General features: G+C 38.0%; 1 protein-coding gene and 1 long non-coding RNA gene across 2 annotated transcripts; one reads left to right on the forward strand and one right to left on the reverse strand.

The window, feature by feature from the left end:
* The first annotated feature begins 28 nt into the window (after positions 1–28).
* LOC5512401 (beta-galactosidase-1-like protein 2) lies at positions 29–19,528 on the forward strand. The gene is made up of 17 exons (XM_032381809.2): positions 29–557; positions 739–807; positions 2,670–2,874; positions 3,323–3,415; positions 9,495–9,585; positions 9,768–9,832; positions 9,987–10,137; positions 10,763–10,837; positions 11,664–11,756; positions 12,444–12,494; positions 13,311–13,363; positions 14,061–14,210; positions 14,623–14,733; positions 15,123–15,207; positions 16,273–16,360; positions 18,426–18,657; positions 18,867–19,528. Exons 1-17 carry the CDS (start codon positions 280–282, stop codon positions 18,960–18,962), a joined length of 1,986 nt encoding a protein of 661 aa, XP_032237700.1. The 5' UTR covers positions 29–279; the 3' UTR covers positions 18,963–19,528.
* A 177-nt stretch (positions 19,529–19,705) lies between these two features.
* On the reverse strand, positions 19,706–21,139 carry LOC116618289. The gene is made up of 2 exons (XR_004296128.2): positions 20,765–21,139; positions 19,706–19,934 (listed from the first exon to the last, which is right to left on the reverse strand). It is a non-coding gene; the product is annotated as an uncharacterized LOC116618289 (long non-coding RNA).
* Positions 21,140–21,320: the final 181 nt, after the last annotated feature.

The raw sequence follows: 21,320 nt of genomic DNA on the forward strand, positions 1-21,320 counted from the left end.
AATGCGAACATCCCCTCCCTTCCCCTTACAATAAGTAAAACAAATACAAGTCACGTTGTCTCTCATTCGAGCACCGAAGTTTGGAAGGCTCGAGGCGTAGGACAAGTTCCATTTCCTTTCTTTTTTTAACCGTGATGCTGTCAATAACAAGAACTTGAATGCAAACTAGATAGTGTTTTAGATTTGTCTATATCTGGTTTTCAAAGCAAGAATTTTAAAAAGTGCAACTGAGGAACAGCCATCATACTCCTAAAAGGATAACAGATTGCTTCCAATTTTATGACGATCATGGGAAACGGAATTCACTTTCACCGAAAGACCATAGTTATATTATCTGCATTAGCTATTCTTGTGGTGCTGTGGATGGCTTTTGGAAGCTCTAACAAGCGAGTTGTCGTACGGAGCAAAGGTCTCGTGGCAAATGGACGCCACTTTACTATGGATGGCAAACCATTCACGATACTTAGCGGGGCAATGCACTATTTTCGGATCCCCCCTCAGTACTGGGAAGACAGAATCGTGAAGCTAAAAGCAATGGGTCTTAATACTGTGGAAACGTAAGTTGATTCTCGTTATGATATTGGTGAATTACCATTACGTTACTTATGTGGGGAAAAAAAACCGTCAATGAAACTGTTGGTAACATGTCAAGGAAGTAATTGACATTTTCATGTCCAATTTTTGAATTTTTTTTTTTCCAATCATCATGATTTGTAATCATCTTTTTCACTGTCATAGATATGTATCCTGGAACTTACATGAGGAAATACAGGGAGACTTTAATTTTAAAGATGGCTTGGATATTGTGTAAGTAACCTATTTGTGTGCTATAATAATATCATGAATTTCACAATAAATGATTTTTAATTCACAGTATGAAGCTATATGAACTGTTGTCTTTTAGTGATACATCACCTTTTTTTCAGGCTGATTAAAATGTGTTTTTTTTTCTTTACAAACTGTTAAATCAATGAAGCAGGTGCCCCAACTTTTTCTTTTGTTGCTTATGGTATTTATACAAAACCTGTCTTTTGTAACCTTCTGCAACCTGTACTTTGAGAACAATTCAATGTCTGAAAATATAAGAGAGCCCACTCCTGTAATAAAAAAGAGTGATGTAATGATGGAAATAGAATGTAGAATGTAAATGTGGTGCACTGGGGTGATGGTGCAAAGAAAATATGTTTGGGTGGAGGGGAACATGATTCTTTAGGGTTAGGATTAGGTCTCTAGAGTAGCAAGATTATTCAAATTTTATTTTCTATTTCCATGTATTTACTATATCCTTAGGATTTCATGAAGATACTAAGATCATGAAGGATCTTATCTGATCTATGTACCATACACTTCAATGACTTCCTACTAGCTTGCCATCCAGCTCTCATTTACCCTGCTAGCAGAGTTTTCTTCCTGTTTGTTTCTATCAGTTCACTTTTCCATGTCGCGAGTCTGTTCTTTGGCCTTCTCGTTTGTTTGTGTCCGCAGGAGAAACCTCTGCCAACAGCCGCTATAAAATCCCATTGAACATGTGCGAAATTATTTTTGCTGTTACCATGGGAATTCTCATCATGCGGTGCTGTACTTTGAAATTCCCAGCTGCAGCCACTCTAAGTTACTCTGAATATTGTCACACAAAAGCACTCGCACTTGAGCTCAGTAGCAGATTCCTAGCTTAAAGCAGTTAAAGTTTTTTTTTTGCTATAAATATGGCAATCAAACAAGACCAGAAGATCAATACTCCAGAGTTTTGAATACTACATGAATATGACAAAGCCAGACAAGCATTGACAGGTTCAATTAGAAATTTTTGTCGATCAGGAGCTTCCAACTTCTGCACTCTTGATTAACTGTAATAACAGCAAGACAACTTCTTTAGGCAAGTTTAGCAATTCTTATTTTGTTTATCATGTATGGTGTTAGTTGTGAGCATTCTCGTCAAAAGTTATGGAAATCTAAACAAATTACCGGCATGAATCATGTGACTACCTCCAAAAACTTGGAGGTGACTAATGCGCATGCTTAATGGGATTCGATAGCGGCTGTAGGCAGAGGTTTCTCCTGCATACACAAATGAACGAGACTGCAAAAGAACAGACTCGGGACACGGATAAGTGAACTGTTAGAAACAAACAGGAAAAAGGTCTGCTAGAAGGGTACTCATCATTTGGGTTTACTCAAAAACGCTGAACTAGTGCTCCAGGTCATTTAACAAACCAAAAGAATTCTCAAAACCCTCAAATGAAGGCAAGCTAGCAGGCTAATGAGTTTATAACTACAACTGTATGCTACATGAAGTCAAGAATGACTCTCTCTTCAATGACTGCCCAACTAGTGTGTGTTTGCTAATGAAATATTTCCTATAGTTCTGATGACTCCCTCCCAGTACTCAACATGCTCTGAGCAAAACAGGATTTTCAATGTTTGTAAAACAAAATATTTTTCACCCAAAGGAAGAAGGTTACTTAATGTATTGTACATATGCTGTGAAGCTACAGTTAGTACTTTTTGGTTACAATGCTGCTTGTGTCAATAACTGTCCAACTAGCATGTGTGTGCTAACTCCCTTATAATGATTTCCTATTATACTCTATTGCCTAGTGAGTAAATACCTTAGAAATTCTTAGCCCATAAATACTAAGAGTTTGATTAATCGTTCTTTTTCATTTCAGAGAATTTATCAAGACTGCACAGAAACATGATCTTTATGTGATAATGCGTCCAGGACCTTACATTTGTGCAGAGTGGGACTTAGGAGGTTTGCCGAGCTGGCTACTTCATAATCCTAACATCTACCTCAGATCCCTAGACCCTATTTTTATGAAGGCAACCTTGAGGTTCTTTGATGAGTTGATACCAAGACTAATTGATTACCAGGTAAGAAATAGTGTATCCAAGGTGCTTAGTAGATGTTATCAAAAGAATGAGGGTATCAATTCGAACAGTTGGATATCGCAGAGAAGTTTGAAATGACAAAATATGACATTATCATGATTTGCAGTAAGTCATCACACAGAGTTTAAATACCTTGACTAAATTATTCACAGATCGAAATACTAAAGAAGTTTCTATTGTTTTTACCAAATTACGTAAAAAATTTCCCTCTGAAATAAGACCTTTTTATTTCTGAAAAATATATGCAGCCTGATTGTAGAGGTAATTTTCCGATGAAAGAATGCGTATGATACATGAATAAAAATAGTTTGCCTGTGCAATTATGGCTATACCCGTCAAGCAGATTGCTTTTTCGATGCTTGTGGTCCATCAATAGTGATATCTTCTTCGACTTAACATAATTACAAGTTTTATTTTGCACTTTTCTTAGTATTCTAATGGAGGGCCAATAATTGCCTGGCAAATTGAAAATGAGTACCTCAGCTATGATAACAGCTCAGCCTACATGAGAAAACTCCAGCAGGTAAGTAAGAATTTGACTCATCTCCTTCAATAATACACTATACTCAGTGACCAGCCCTTCTCTTTATACACATGTTATTAAGTTTTTATCTCCTTGCCTTTTTTGTATCATTGATTTTTGCATGCTGGGAGTTGTTACTGTAAAGGGGGCACTGAAAAAAATTACACTGGATGTGGCTCAAAAATTTGTAGGTGCTTTGACTCAATCCCCCCCCCTCATCGGTTAAAGCTGCATTGTCACCGTTTACTTCTAAAGGTCCGACAGAAACCTCAACTGTTAAAAGACAAAAGAATCTATTGAAATCCGATATATTTAACAGGCCATCTGCTCTAAATTATCAATCACATCCTCAAAGAAACTTCCAATATTTAAATATGGCATTTAAATATTTTTCGCGTTTTCTGTTACAAATCATCGGAGATTGTTGGCTATGTGCATGGTGTTGGTACTCACTGGCGTAAGAAACGTAGATTTTACCCGGTGTCATCCGTTTTTACACCCGCTACCGTACAATAAGCCCGCTTGTCAACAGACAAGCTGCCATCCACAAGGCCCGCTACAGCCCATTTGATACAGGCTACAGCCCATAAAGCCCGCTATTTTCAGTTTAATGCCCGCTAGCGCCCATAAAGCCCGCTGTTTTCAGTTTAATGCCCGCTAGCGCCCATAAAGCCCGCTGTTTTCAGTTTAATGCCCGCTAGCGCCCAGAAAGCCTGCTTCCGTCCATTGCTCACGATACAAATGGATTTTACGCTTGCTGTTGGCATTACCAACTTATCAAAAATAGCGTACACAAAATTTGATGTTGAATGTCCTTGTATGGGACTTTGAAAAACTTACTTGTGCAAGTCACATAATTATGTGCCACTTGAATAACATTATTATAATTTAAACCTATCTGTTTGATGTGTCCTTGTTATGTATTTATTATATATTAAGTACCGTAATGTTGTTGACTCAATAAAGTTGAAAAAAAAAATGTGTTTCAGTTTTGCCCGCCCAGCCGGCAAGCGTCAAAGGCCCCGTTGTTATTCAAAGGGCCAGGCAAGCCTGAGTCCGGTTTTGCCCAGCACAAACGGCTCAAAGTTTTGCTGTCTTTCCTTTCACCTTATTAAAAAGGCATGCTAGCGGTAAGGAGCAGGCGTTTGTAGAGGCACACTAGCAGGCATTAAGCGAGCGGGTCTTAGAAGGCACACTAGCGGGCAAGTAGCAGGCCTGTCTTAGAATGCACGGTAACAGGCAAATAGCGGGCGTTCGTCAAGGCCCGGTAGCGGGTGTTTAGCGGTCATATCTTTAGAGGTCCGCCAACGGGCAAGTAGCAGGCCTGCATTTGATAAGGACACAAGCAGGCCTTTTTCAAAGTATGGTCCAGCGGGCATATAGGATGGATGCTAGTGGGCCTGTAGCTGGCGTTTTCACCAGGTAAAGATAGTCGTTTTGGTAAAAATATAATTGCTAGGGGAAAAATGGTCAGGCCTCGCTAAATCAGTTATTATAAGAAATCAAGTCCATCAAACAACTGCATTTTTATTGAAAGTTGTAGTCAAACGTATCGCGATTTCTATTGTACATGATTTATGCATTAAATAAAATTAGAAAATACGACTTTTTTAAATTCTCGCGAAGTGTACATTAGACGCGGACAAATGGTCAGGCCTGAGAAAATCCGCAATAACAGTAGTAGGGTAGGTATGGAATTAGCCCCTTTTTTGCGGGGGAATACTAATTTTGCGGGGGAATAAATTATATTGCGTTCAGTTCCGACGGCCAGTCATAGACGGTTATTCTTTTCCACCGGCCAATCATAGACGGTTATTCTATTCCGACGGCCGTCGCATCTATTCTATTCCGACGGCCGTCACATCTATTCTATTCCGACGGCTATTCAGTTCCGACGGCCGCCGCATTTATTCTATTCCGACGGCCGTCGAAGGACGGCTATTCAGTTCCGTAGGCCAATGCAGCCGGTGAACGTTAAACAAAACCTACCTATATTACTACCAAACGTGGTCTCAAGTCACAGTTAGACTAAAAAAATTTGCCACGAAAAAGAAAAATAATCTCTGATTGAATGATAGGGAAAGCGATGCGACGAAGTGGAGGAAGTAGAGAAAAAAGAAGATGCTGGATATATTGACGCAAAAACGCTTTTTTTCTATTTGATAAAGATGTGTTATTTATTGTCTTAATAAATTATCAGATTAGTCCGTCTTTTTGTTTACGGTCTTGTCATCTCAGTATTTGATCTTGTTATGCTAATACATGGTGCTCGATCGTGGGTCACGCAAAGAGTGTAAAAAAATCGTACGGTCGCAACTGAATAGCTGTTGGAATAGAAAACCTTCCGAATTGAATAAATAATTACCATTTCGAATTTTAATACCCATAAAAAATTTTTCTTTAGTGCATCAACTGACAAACGATGAAAATATTTTACTACTTTTGTAATTCTACAAAGAAAGTATACAGTTTGGTTAAACTACTTTATTACAACAACGCTCATCATACAAATTAAAAAGGTTAATACAAAAATAAACCTATACATAAACTAGAGTACCTGACATACGGTATCCGTATTTAGGGCTCTAGGCTATAATAAAGTTTATATACTTTGATTATGGTATTTATCGCCTGGCTTTCTAAAGGACTCTTCTAAAGGCTCTTTTTGTTCTCTTTTGTTTACATGTCTATTGAATATATGTTGTCAAAGCCTGCAGCATGTTAATTCACTCTAGATTACATAAAGTTATTCTTTGAAACGGCTTTTCCCCGGTCAAAAAGTTCAACTACGATTGTAAAATGGTTTATTCCAAGTTGGGACATCTGCTTGCTGAGGAATCGGCTGCTCCCTGAACATATTTGACAGCAGGAATTTTCTCTTATTTATCGCCGATTCTGTCTCTTCACTAAAGTCAAACCCGTCGTTGTCCATGAGATTTTTTTGCGTATCTATGATTTTCTTGAAAGTTGGATCCTTCCGTAAAGTACGCATCCACTTTAGATGTTCAAAAAGGACTTTTCTTAGCTCTTTTCGATAGTGGGGAACAAGGTCATTCGTTGCCTTGCAGCTACCTCTTCAGAGTTGCCTCGCTGCTCATACTTTGCAACAAGTTCTTTCCAATGACCATGGAAGCGATCTATTGATTCAGCTTGGAGACGATCCCAGACATTTGGGATAGTATCATCTATACTTTCGTCTGATGAAGAGTCTTCATTCGTAGTATGATCGGATTGGGAAGATTCGCTATCCGAATAATCTTCAAAGTTTCTGTCGATACGTTTGAATCTTCATCCGAGTAATGTCTAATAGATCCCATACTGCTAGCGTTACCTTTACGCTATGGCGTCCAGAGTAGAATGAGGATTGGGTCGTCCTTCCGGTGCTGTTATACTTTTTTTGTAGTACGTTCAAGCTCAAAGTTGTTGAGATGACAGGACCGTAAACAAAAAGACGGACTAATCTGATAATTTATTACGACAATAAATAACACATCTTTATCAAATAGAAAAAAAGCGTTTTTGCGTCAATATATTCAGCATCTTCTTTTTTCTCTACTTCCTCCACTTCGTCGCATCGCTTTCCCTATCATTCAATCAGAGATTTTTTTTTTCGTGGCTATTTTTTTTTAGTGGCTATTTTTTTTAGTGGCTATTTTTTTTTTCAGTCTAACTGTGACTTGAGACCACGTTTGGTAGTAATATAGGTAGGTTTTGTTTAACGTTCACCGGCTGCATTGGCGTACGGAACTGAATAGCCGTCCTTCGACGGCCGCTGGAATAGACGGCGACGGCCGTCGGAACTGAATAGCTGTCGGAATAGAATAGATGTGACGGCCGTCGGAATAGAATAATGCGACGGCCGTCGGAATAGAATAACCGTCTATGATTGGCCGATGGAATAGAATAACCGTCCATGATTGGCCGTCGGAACTGAACGCAATATAATTTATTCCCCCGCAAAATTAGTATTCCCCCGCAAAAAGGGGCTAATTCCATACCTACCCTACTGCTAATAACTCATGAGTTATTTTCTGAACAAAAATTATTACACAAGAAACGAAAAATTAGGGTAATGTCAATCCAAAATATGTTAAAGACTTTTAAATACGACATTAATAAAGTACATTATTTCCAATTATTTTAAAGGCAACTGGGCGCACACTCAATTTAAACGTTCTTAAACAAAAAATGTCAACCAAAAGCGAAATTTATATTTTAATCTATTGGAACGACGTTATCTAACAGCCTTAGTATATTGTTAAAAAAAAAAGATTTGAAAGCGTAATTATCCCAGAATTTCGAGCGTAAATGTTTTCAAGTGGGTACTGTACAGGACCCGAAATGATCCCAGGACCCGAAATGATCCCAGGACCAGAAATGATCCCCAAAAGTACCCCAACTGATCCCGGGACCCGAAACGATACCGAGGAGTCCCCGAAATCAACCCCACGGAATTGCGGTAATGGACAAAGGGAAAGCAGAAGAAAGCACTTCCAATTCTTAAAGCATAATTAAGGGTTGACAGCGAATCTATTTCTAAATAACATGACTTAAAAAACTAAAATTCCAATACAATACTTCTATTTATTACATTGCCCCGGCGGTAAACCCATAGACAGAGTCCAATACAAATAGACAACTTTTAATTGCTACTGAAAGGAGTACAACATAATCATAGCACAGCCTTGCTCAGAACAACCAAACTTTTGACCTTCGAAACATTTGCAGTTCCAACACATGACTCTGACAATATAAATCTCGTTTCTGGTAAACATCACCCCTAAAAATCTATATTGACAACCAAACATGTATTTCACCACGAAATCCATGTTCACACGAGCGAATATTTACCGACAGCCGTTTTGGCCGAGAAGATGGAATGACAAAAACACACTAAGTAATGCACTCTAACAACCCTTTTACTACCGTTGCAAAATATTAAGAGATGTGGCTTTTGTTGAAAGCAATATGTGCGTTTTGAATTTCCTCATGTAGTCGTGCGTACACCCCTGCATGATCTCTCTATCTCTCTTTATGATAGGTTTTTCATTCACCGAACACAAACAAACATTTTCCTACGGGAACGCAGAGGCATGTATTATCTGTGAAGACTTTCTTTTATGGCTTGTTATGTATAGATGATTTATTCACGCCTGGTTCTTCAAATTACCATCACGGGAATTTTTATTTGACCCCAATTGCTAACTCAACCTAGCTGTCAAAAGCTGTGTTTCCAGCGCAGTCGTATATAAAAATCTTGATACTATGGTTTTAGCTAATGCAAATTTCTGGATAGTAACGGAAATGACACTAAAATGTTTCAAGTGTTTTTAAAACTTAAAGCCAATCCTTCCACATTCCTTTTGTTTGTCCATTACTGCAATTCCTTGGGGTTCATTTCGGGGACTCCTGGGGATCGTTTCAGGTCCTGGGATCAGTTGGGGGACTTTTTGGGATTGTTTCGGGTCCTGGGATAATTTCGGGTCCTGTACAGTACCAACATCATGCACATAGCCTGTTTGTTATGTAATTGACCGGAAGTGAACTGGTGACAATGGGACTTCAAAGAACACTCCCTTATTCATTTTGATAAGCTCATCCTCCTAAATCTAATCCTTACACTTGCAGTAACTCACCCTCTCTCATTGTACTTATAGCCATTCCTACCACAGGCTTACCAACCTCTCAGCCAGTCTCCAGTCAATCCCAGTAACTAGCTAGAATATTTTCACGATTGATCACCTCCTGTAATTGTCCTATAATTTCCTTATATCCTAGAATAAATATACCTATTATTTCATCTGAGCCTTCGCTATTATCTATAAAGTACTTTAGTTATCCCTACCATACTCTCTTATCAAATAAAACTCTGCACTCTTTTTAATCATGTTCTTAACATAATAACAAAGTTAGTTATCCTTTACATGAAATGTCCATTATATACCTATAATTTCATCTGAGCCCTCACTATTATCTATACAGTACATGAGTTATCCCTACCATACTCTCTTATCAAATAAACCTCTGCACTATTTAATTATATTCTCAACATAATGACAAAGTTAGTTATCCTTTACAGGAAATGGTTATCAGAGGTGTTAAGGAATTGCTGTTCACATCTGATGGAATTTGGCAAATGCAGATAGAGAAGAAGTACTCTTTGCCTGGAGGTACTTTGACTTTTGACCTTTGACCTTTGATTAGGGTTTGAGTGGCTGATCCATAAGGAAGATCAGATGTGTTGTCTTCCAAAATACTTCACTGTCTTATTATGACATACAGTTTGAAAAATACATTGTGAATAAATCCTTTACACTCAACACTAGTTGATCTATCAATTCTTTATTTGCAGTCTTGAAAACAGTGAATTTTCAAAGGAATGAAACAAATATCCTAAAAGGACTCAGGAAATTGCAGGTAGAGAAAAATAGATTCAGGCAAAAAAGTTGGACTTGTTTTGTCTTATACTGCCTGGTAATTACTGTACAACTCTTGACATAATTTCAGTTTCCAGCCCTGCATTTGTGAAATTGAAATGTAAAATCAAGCAGATTATTTTCCCTCCTTGCAGCCAAACATGCCACTTATGGTAACAGAGTTCTGGTCTGGCTGGTTTGATCATTGGGGTGAAGACAAACATGTTCTTACCGTAGAAAAAGCAGCCGAAAGAACCAAAAACATCCTGAAAATGGAATCATCCATAAACTACTATATGTTGCATGGTATGTGCAGTAGGAGATCTTGGACAGGGGCTCTCTGCAAGAGATAAAAAATGTTTTTTTTTTTTAGTCGCATCAAGTTTTCTTTTCCTGTTCAATCTTCCATCCAAAAATAATCTGCCTATTTATAAACCAGCTGGTCTAATCACAACTTAGCAGTTTATTGGCTTGGAAGACTTTTGCATGGATAGAGACCGCTTACAAATAATTTAAACTATGTGTTCAAATTGTGTGATTCTAGAACCTGCAGTTTCTTTCCCCCTCCCCCCAATCCTAGCGAAGGAAATTGGAAACTTCATGGAGCAATTTTTTCGATACACCATATAAACTGCAGACTTCTAGCACCAGCCAGCACCTCCCACCACAGTGTTCAAACTGCGCCAAATTTGTGGGCCAGTGTCTCGCCAGCGTATTGCCAGGAATGCTGGCGCAGTTCGCACAGGGCTTTACATGCACAAAAAAAAATTTTTTCCATTTTTAAATTCCGGGGTTGGGTTGGTAGGGTGCTCTCAGAACATTCATTCAGGGAGGTGGTGGATATCTTGATTTTTTAAAAATTGTTATTTTAGTTGTTGTCAGCTTCTATGTTATCCTTCATAATTTTGTATAACCTTTGTTGCTATCCTAGGAGGTACAAACTTTGGTTTCATGAATGGTGCTAATGCTGAGAATGGCAAGTACAAGCCAACAATTACCTCATATGGTATGTTACAACTAAGAGTATTGCTAAAGACATCTATTCAGTTAAATTACGGTTATTGTTTTTTTAAGAGATCACTGAAACTGGACCAAATAAATAGCTACTTCTGATCCAGATATTAAAAAGGTCCTGCCACCAGATTGTGATTGGCTTAGTGCATAATCGTAATGTTTTGCATGATGCATCAATAGGGACCTTAAGCAACGACAACGGCAACGCGAACGGTGACGGCATAAAACAGTTGAGAATTCAAAGAACCAGACGTGAAAAATACTCTGAAATGGATTCTGTCTGATACATTTCAGCCAATTTCCTTCAAACTACAACGTGAAAACTTCAAGTTTCGCGGTCTATCGAGGACGGGAACGTGTGCGCTAAAAACTATAATATCCTTGTTCGCTATGTTAGAAATAAGACTCTAGGGTTTACTATAGTTTTTTTTGGGGAATACATGAATGAGTGAATTGTATCAAAACTAGTTTAAAATTGAGCGCAAAGTATAAAAGCTGATTTGGGGATCACGTTTTCACTGTAGTCGCCTTCGTAGTTGCTTAAGGTCCCTAATAAGTAAAATTGCTTGGTATGTTGGTTAAAACACCCCCATGTGTATAGAGCCAGTGTGTCGAGAGGGACAAGTCTAATGATGAGCAACAGTGTAAGGGTTGGCAGTTATACCATCTAATAAATGAAATTATTTCAAGCTAATGTCACTAATAGGGTTAGAGGCATCTAGAGTGGTTGCTTGTTCGAGTGGGACGATGGACACTAGAACAACTATTTTTGTATTTTGTTGCAACCATTATATGCTAAATGAATGTTTTTATTCTAGATTATGATGCCCCTATATCTGAGTCAGGAGACATCACGCCAAAATATAGGGAATTAAGGGAAAAACTACTGAAATATGCACCCAAGAATTCACGTATGTCATTCAGCCTTTTGCGCTACCTCAATCTTCCTCTCTTGCACTCTTCTCATTGCTTACTACAGGGCTTCTGCAATTACGCGCTTGTGCGGAAGCGCGTAATTTGGCTTTCTCCGCGTAATCCGCGTAAACCACAAATTTCCGCGTAATATCGCGTAATTTGGCTAAATTTTGAAAGACAAAACATTTTAGTGCACAGCTGATGTGTTCTTTTAGGGTTTTTACCTCTATTTCTCGTAAAAAAGAGATATATTCTTCGTAAGAGTGCGATATTTCGAAAACAAATAAAATGACTAGGCGTTCTTTGCTAAACCGCGAAGGCCTAGGACTGATAATAAAATACCTTTTTTAATTGGCTGGTGGCTAGAAGCCAATGGAAACTCGCCTAAAATATTTTCGCGCAAAAAATTAACCTTTTCAAGTTATTTCGTGCTTTCTTTCGGTACAAAATGTAGTTCGGGCGTAACAGTTGATATTCCGTGTAATTTAGCGCGTAATTCAGTAAAGAATCCAGCAAGATTTTGATTTTCCGCGTAATTTAGCGCGTAATTTAGCAAAGATTACCGCGTGATTTTGAGTTTTTTTTCCGCGTAATTCCAGAAGCCCTGTTACTAGAGAGACAGAAGTGTTTTACTTTGAACTCTTTTTTAGCAGTTAATTTACCTTTTTGATATCCTCTTGCAGTTTCAAAGCAGATGCCTGAAATCCCACATAATTCAGAGAAGACCATATATGGTAAGCCAAATATAACCCTTACTTCAAATTTGGTGAGTCATATTCACAATACATTTACATATTATTGTTGAATCATAAATATCTCTTTCATTTTCGCCCTGTGTAATAAGACAACTGATCGTAGGTAATAGACTGAAAGCTGAAAGCTTTTGCTGTTCAGAAGTGTTTTATAGCGGAATTCGTTGTAGCGCGACCGGTGAGAATTCAAATCCATTTCTTTTCTGGAAATAAAGCGTACTCAATTATACCACCGTGACCTATCAGTTTCTTTGCTGTTTGGAGTCAAATGACGTGACAATAAAAACGTGAAAGCCATCGATTGGTTTTGCTTGGTCTAGTCTGTTGATTGACTATGTGCTATTTCAAAACGAGAAAAGGATTTTGGATTCGCCGAGTTCGCGCAACAACTAATTTTGCATTTACATGAAAGTTCCAATTTACAATAGTCAAAAGTATACAATATACCTATTTCAAATACGTATAACTAGAAAGAAAACAGACCAAGCTTAAAAAAAGCTAGATGGTCTGCGTAGGCGTGGTGTAGACAAGCTATGAATCAACACAAGCTTGAAAAGTACGTTGTACTCCTACGAAAATAAAAGCAACTATTCAGCTTTGCAAACCTTGAATAGTTTTCATTTATGTGATTTATTTCCCTATTTGTTTGATACCCACAAAGCACTGCGGGTTAAGACACATGGATTCTCGGGTTGCAAATTTATTCTAAATTGGTGTATGAATGTTACCCAAAATGAACATTAAATAATTTTTGCTTTATCCATTACCACTCATGCTATGTTATCGTTTTTTTTCCAGAACCAGTAGAAATGCAACACTTTTTGAAGTTGGATTCATTGCTCGCAATGATTGTAAGGACGATTATTTATGGCGTTTTAAAACGTGAAGATTCTTGTTTTTGTTTTACTCTCTAAGCGCTTCCTATACGAACGACTGCTCGAAGATCTCGATACTGTCCGCTCCATGCAGTTTATAATCATTAGCGTAATGATTGTAAGGACGATTATTTATGGCGTTATAAAACGTGAAGCTTCTTGTTTTTGTTTTACTCTCTAAGCGCTTCCTATACGAACGACTGCTTGAAGATTTAGATACTGTCCGCTCCATGCAGTTTATAATCATTAGCGTTGGTTACTATGCGAGGGATGTAAATAAGGGAGAAGCGTCATGAAGACAGGGTTATATACCGTAGTATCTGCCAGTCGCCATTTTGTCTCCTTGGCAAGATAACGTGTTTGAGAAAGCATATATTTATATCGGTTGATTTGGCGAAGCTATTACGTTATTTTTTTTATTGAAGTTTGTACCTTGTGTAAAAAAACGTTACTTTTAGACGTTACTCAGTCACAATGTAGAGAGCCAAGTTTAATCCATCTAAATACCATCCATCTAAGTACTTTGTTCTCATCTACCATCTAATCCATCTGAGTACTTTGCTGATCTGTCGATGACTCAACTAGGAGCCTCTGAAGATAGCTTCCAAAGTCTCTTCTGATGTGCGCTTATTTTATTTGCCCATGATTGATTCCCTGTCTAATATCTTTGTAGAGCCCAATTGAAAGCAGACACCCTGTTGCCATGGAGTTCTTGCCAATCAATAAGAATGGTGGTCAAGGCTATGGATTCACACTGTATGAAGCGCGATTACCGTCCACTGCCAAAAGTATCAAGATTGAGAGCTACAGGGACCGAGCTCAAGTGTGTTCCAGTTCCGAACTGAATTAATAATTTGTTTCCTTTAGACCATGTCCTGTACATCTATTTCAAAAAACGTATGCCAAAGTGCATTTCTAACACCAAAAGAAGCTTATGGGTACTAGCTATTCATACTAATTGTAGTTACATATATAACCTCAGCACCATACCGAGTACCATACCTTGGTAGACATCTCGTGATAATCGTTTCAAGTAGTTGATAATCGTACATATTTTTCTGCGTTTGGCAAAAATAAATTGAAATCCATTCCTTTTGGCCGTAAAACTCCCAGTTGCACATCTGACACCATTTTTCGAAATAAACATAAATATATTTCGGATAACGAAAATATTTGCTTAAAAAATGTCTGTCATTGTTCCTGAACAGATTTTGTACCTTCTTTTCTATCTTTAGGTATTTTATAACTCAATTCCATTGGAAATTCCTGAGCCGATGAACATCGAAAAGAAGTACTTAGACGAAAACAAAACGAAAAATGTCGTCATTGATCTGTCTGGAGTAAAGGTACTTGTTTGTTTAGAATGAACTAAATAATAAAAAGATCTAAGACGTTGGTCATATTTTCAGTATAAAAAAAGTTGACCTAGTTTTTATTGTGTTAAAGTCCGGTTATATATTTGGAAAATAAAAACCCTATCTTATTCAAATATTTAAGACATTTTGTCTGATAATGTCTTCCAACCCTTGAAGCCTCTGTCCATTTGACCAATGTCTAAGTTGCATATCTGAAATCTTACCAAAAGTGAAATTTCATCCTTTAGTCCAAACAAATAGATATGCTGTTGTAAACTTTTTACGAACAAAACATTTCAAAATTTTCTTTTGCATTCCCAAACATGTTTTTCTGTAGTAGATTTTGCAACAATTTTATATTGAGCTTTCCTTTTTTTTAGAAACAAGATTCTAATAAGCTACAGATTTTGGTGGAGAACATGGGCAGGGTAAACTTTAAACAAGAAATCAACAATCAACGAAAAGGTGCTCTCCCTTGTTATTAGTAGTACTAATAGGGGAATCACGCTTAAAAGATCACGCGACCTTTCTGGATGGCATATTCAAAACAAAATAACCACAAAAATGACTTTGCCCATCCACAGTTAATAGAGAGAGATGGTTAGAAAACCTGGCGAACTTCAAAGAACATAAACAATAGGCGCTCTCTGATGTTGAACAACCCTGTCACGTGATCACGAACGTGCACAAACCAAGCGTACAGTACAAGAAAACATATGGACGAAATGTATTAATACGCGTATTCGGGCACAAATCCTTTATTGATTTATTTAAAACTTTGCTATTTTCATTCAATTAATTTTAATCTTTGTCTTTATCACTTCGCATGTTTTATCGCCATTACATCCCGAGCTCTGCAGGCCTAGAAAGTTAGTTTTAGACAGCCATGTACATTTTAGTGCCGTGCGCCGCTAAAATTCTATAGTGAGTAGAGCTCTATCAAACAAACTCGGTGAGCTCTAACGGCAAGAATAGTAGCGTTTGTCAAGTCTGCATTAATACTAAGATTTTTCTTAAGATCGCCGTGCGGTATTGATGCAAATGGCAACGATTCTTCGTTTACTCCATATAATCTCTTGTACTGTACGCTCGACTTGTGCACGGTCATGGTCAGATAACTCTGATATAAGAGAACAATAAAATGTCGCTTTGAACTTCGCCGCGCTTCCAAACCAGTCCCCTCTACTTAGTATGGCCCATCACACCAGAGAACGACGAAAAAGTCAAATCTTTAAATGAAACTAAACCATTTCTGAAAAAAATTATGCGTTTTTTCGTAAGCGCTGAATAAGTTGCTTTTTGTTGCTGTTATTTTGCCGCTAAATGTTTGAGCGCTCTAGTTTGCCACCCAAAAAGTCACGTGATCTCTTAGTGCAGGTCTCATATTACCATTGAATTGAGAGATGTCTGTGGGTCCCTCTGGAAAGAATATGTTCAATATATATTGTATGGGTATGTCCAATATATATTGTATTAGTGGAATTGAATGCTGAATTCCAAGTCCTGATTGCTTGTGTATTCTCGTACTAGGGATTCTTGGCGATGTTTTTGTCGATGGCGATAGACACATGTCTTGGAAAATTTATCCTCTTGAATTCAAACAAGATTTTATGGAAAGGTAAGTTTTTTAAGGCTGTTGAAACAAGAGGTCGTTAGATGAGAATGTCGCCGTGTTGCACTCTAAGAGTAGGATTGAAGGAGCGTTTGAGGCTGCGAAAATGTAGTCGGTGCTTTATCTGTACTTAACGTACTTACGTATATAATACGCTAAAGAATGGACTGTGATCCACCTTTCACGGAAAAAAACGGCTGAGCTAGAAAACTCTGAAATTATACCATTTCCACACATTACCGGAGAAGAGGTGTGCAAAATGTTTTTCAATATTATTTTCAACATTATACCGGGGACCAAAGTTCTAACTCACGCGTTTCTGTAAGCGAGAGGATCACACTCGCAAGGCGCCATTTTCAAGATTTCATAGAAGCACAAAAATAATTTATTTCCCGCAGCAAAAAGGACCAATGACCTTCACACCTCCGTGTCTCTCAAGAAAAACACACTAAAAGTATCAGGCCCGTACCCAGGATTATTCTTAGGGGGGTGCGGAATCCGAAAAAGTGGACCTCATTTTTCCGGGGGGGAGGGAGATCTCTGATAAAAATCCGACGACCCCCGAAAGAACAAAGAGGGATTTTTTTTATGCCTTTGCATTATCTCCACAGAAAGTTTATTGTCGGATTTGGCTACATACTAGAGTGATCTAGCTTATGCTTCATAGTTTTGTCTACAAATAGCCTATCTATTGAAAACCAAAACCGTTTTGGGGGGATGCGTTCGCACCCCCTGCACCCCCCCTGGGTACGGGCCTGAGTATACAGTAATAATCTCCAAAAATATCATCGTAGAGGAGAACTCTTACCCTAGACAATATCGGAAGTTGTGTAAACAAACCTTCGAGCGCGCGGAAAATCAAATCTGAAGAAAATTTGAATACATGCCGTAGTTTCATTGCATAGATAGATTAGTTGTAGCTAAAAACACAATCGTCCTTTTATCGTTTTTTTTTTAGAAAGGCAATATTCCTACCTTGAAAAGAAGTAGATTCTTTAGCTCCATCGCGCATAAACGAAACCGTTCGCAAACAAGAAAACGAAAGAAAAGAGCTTTTATCTACAACTGCAAGACTTTTGACTTTTGAACAACTTTAATTCAATCCATTAAAAGACGGTGCATAAACGCATATTTGATGGTGCACAACACTTCTTATTTTATCAGATCATTCTTAAGTACTATAAAAGCAAAAGGTTTGTTCATTACAAATATTTGGCGGTCATTTTGTGTTTTCAGAACCACATACCTCTTATGTCACATCGATTTTCATTAAAAAGTATGGAATCGACCACCAAATAACACATTAATCCCAATAAAGCCAACGAAGCGAGGATTAACAATCCACTCTCTTATTCACAAAACCCAACACATGAAAGTGCGAACTGTCATAGTTAGAATTTGCTTGTCCGACTCCCGCCAAAAACATCATGCACAGGGTTCCCAACACGGATATAGGAAAAGGTGGAATACTAAAATACGGGCGGTATTTTCTAGAAAGCGCATTTTTAAAAGGGAAATTAAATATGAGATAAATATATTGGGGGCTCAAAAGGGAGGCATTTGTTCAATTTATGTTTACTACGACGCATACTACTCCGCTAAAGCACCAGGAAGCCCATTATATTGAAGGATTGAAATATGCCCTAAAAAGTTTTGTACAAAAAGGAATTGCTTTTCTTGAATATTTCTCTGGTAACCACTAGTACTCTATATTAGTAGAATAAAGGGGACTTTTGGGGTTTTCTTTTCTATCCATGCATAGTTGTCAAATCTAAGTTACCTAGAAGGCAGGCGATAATTATTTTGTACCATTGTTAGCGCATCAGACAGTCAGTCGCTCTGGTAGCGCCTGTGCCTCTCACACTGGGTTCTGGGTTCTATTCCCGGTTCCGACGTGAGTTAAGTTATTTGGCTTTCGCCTTTGCTCCGAGGGCTTTTCTCCGAGAAAATTTCATGAGTTGTATGAGGGCTTTCTGAAATGTTTTCCTTTGCCTTCGCCACAACAGTGTATCTTTATTCTCATAATTCAATTCAATTCAATTATAATATTTTTCAAAATATTATTTCTCAGTCTAAATAAAGCTGAATGGAGCGTAAGATCAGAGAGACGTCGTCGTGGTCCCGGCATGCATCGGGGAAGCTTTAGCATCGATGACTCCCCAAAGGATACGTTCGTGTTGATGAGCGGATGGACTAAGGGCGTTTGCTTCGTGAATGGTCGGAATCTTGGCCGATACTGGAATATTGGACCACAGTATACTCTGTATTTACCCTCTCCTTGGCTCAAGCAGGGAGAAAACACGGTCAGTAGAACTGGGATAGAGAAGGGAGACCCTATTCTTATTTCTTATTTTATCTGTATCATTATAAAGAAAGAGATCCGTTATATTCCGGTAAAAAAAAACTAGTATATTGTCAACCTCTAGTGAGTTCGAAGTGTTTTGCACATGTAACAATGGAACGTTAATAAATGATTATTCTATTGCGAGTAACTGCTTCCGTTTTTCTACAGATCGTCTTGTTTGAGCAGGAGGGCCCAACAGGAGACGCTGAAGTTAGATTTGTCACCGAGCCCCAACTAGGCTCAAAGTTGACCGAGAGGAACTAGGCACAAAAAATGCCATGACAGCGGTACAATTAATTCAGGTATGCGCAAGGCAAGAAAGACATCGAAAGTCAGATCAATGTCAGCGGTAAAACAATGCAATGGTATGCACAGACATGGTGACACTTGGATTGTGAAGACCCTCGAAGCGAGGTTGGGAAGCGAGCTATGATGAAATATACATTGCGCGAACATGACACTAAATTGTTACATTCTGGAGAAGCTTACCAGGGGGATTTTGAAGTTGGGCGCACTCGGACACTACCCATCTGTTCCCAGCAGATTAGATAGCAAGGTAGCAGAATTACCCTCAATTTTTAATATGAAGAATTTTAAAAAAATGGAAAATATTTTTATGCATTTTCGATTTAATTTAAGTGATCTTTATACCAAAAAAAATTGACAAAAGACAAACAAGAATTTTATGTATCATACAAAATCATGCAAGTATTAAATGAAATTAAAAATTTTACATTTGGATGCGTTTATTTTAAAATTCAGGTTTCGATGAATAACTGTCATGCGTCTTTCACTGTTCAATAATAAAAGAGTAATGTTTGATGCTAAAAGCCTTGCGTTCGGTTATGCTCAACTTTTTCCCGTGGGGGGGGGGGAGAGAAGGGTCTTTCATAATTTAGCACCTTGAAAAGGGGGGGCACTGATTCGAAGCTCGGCGCTAAAATGTGAATTTACGACAGTTCATCAAAGCTGGGTTTGTTTTTACTCTTATTTCTTTATTTATGACGCCAATGAAACTGAACAAAAAAAGCACTCAAGGCATTTCAATTAATGAATTAATTTTAATAATTTATCATATTTTGTCATATGCTCGCAACACCTCCGACTGCGATGAGCTGCCGACTCCTATACGCCTGTTTATTGATTGCCTTTCGATTTCATTTCGACGTCGTTTACTGCTTCGGTATCACAGGCTTCACGTGCTGCTTCGCAAAGGTTCGTCAACAGCTGGGCTACCTGTAAACACAAATTTTCACTGTTTAAACTAACTTTTTAACACTATCTAGCCGGTTAATGAGGTATCTATTTGATTTTTTTCACAATCAACCTAGTAACATATGAGCCCAAATTTAACATGATAAAGATGAAGAAAGAGAAAGGAAAACAATACCAGGCCATACATAAACTTTTTACAACTTATATATAAAATGTTTTTCTACGCGCCTATCTATTGACTCATAGAAAACTCGAACTCGTAGTCTAATTTTTAAATATACAGTATATATACTATGAATATATATTATTATAAAATATGATATTTATATATAGTGTAAAATGATGGATAATAGTCCTTCTCAAAAGGTTTAGGCCGTCGATCCGACTGGCGTTTAACGGTTTTGCGGTTTTGTAGGCGATGAAAAATCTAAGCAAATTCATTTTCAGTATTGGGAACTATATCCGCTTGGACCACTGTGAAAATGATAATATAATCAAAACAAAAACAGAACAACAATTAAAATTGCACACGAAAAAAAAACGAACATGCATTTCATCAATTCTTTCTCTATGCAAAATCTAGCTTCAGCATTTTTAGCGAACTAAATCTCCTTGAACCACTGAGAAAGAAATGGTGAATGTGTGATACATTTAAAACAAAAGCAAAACAACAGCAAAAAAAAATAATAAAAACGAAAAACGGACAAACGGACGTTTATGACGCCTTTGTGCATTTCATAGATTCTTGCGCCGCGCTCGCTAAATCCTTGCACAAGATTTCTACCAAATTTTTATTTGCTGTTTTTGACAAGTAATTTGCTTCCTATGGGATAGCTTGGTTTGCTACTTACTTGACTGACGTCTCTTTGGATGTTCTGTCTCTTGCCCCACATCTGTAAGCCGCCGCTGGTCAAAGCCTCTGCATGTTCAACGATGGCGACCGTAAGGACAAGAAGAACAAGGACTGCGCAAATATTCTTGTTCATGGCTAGGCTTGATAAATGATCATTATCTTGCTCTTGCTAAGGCCCTTGGCTGAAGTGAAGTGTCTTTGGTGATTTTTATGTACAATCGCAGATGTTTATATACCGTTTGAGAAAAGTGTGGGTGCCTTTGTCGTAAGTATGTTATAACAGTTCGTCAAGAAGGAGAAATCGATATAATTGGTTCGTTATCCACGCAACAAGAGGGCATGATTAGGCTAGGGGTTAGCCTCCTCCTCCGCAGGCAACTCTACTCTGTAATTGCCTTTATTCAGATACGTGATACCTGTGTTTGTGATTTGAGGACCCGGGAGACTGCATGCCTAAATGCACGGTTGAAAAGCCAAGTTTATGTCAAAGGAGCCAATTTAGCGAATATTTTTACGAGGTTTGTGTTGCTTTGCGTAATTTGCCGGGTAATTTC

Source organism: Nematostella vectensis, chromosome 9 (genome assembly GCF_932526225.1).
Source record: "Nematostella vectensis chromosome 9, jaNemVect1.1, whole genome shotgun sequence".
NCBI classification, from domain to species: Eukaryota; Metazoa; Cnidaria; class Anthozoa; order Actiniaria; family Edwardsiidae; genus Nematostella; species Nematostella vectensis.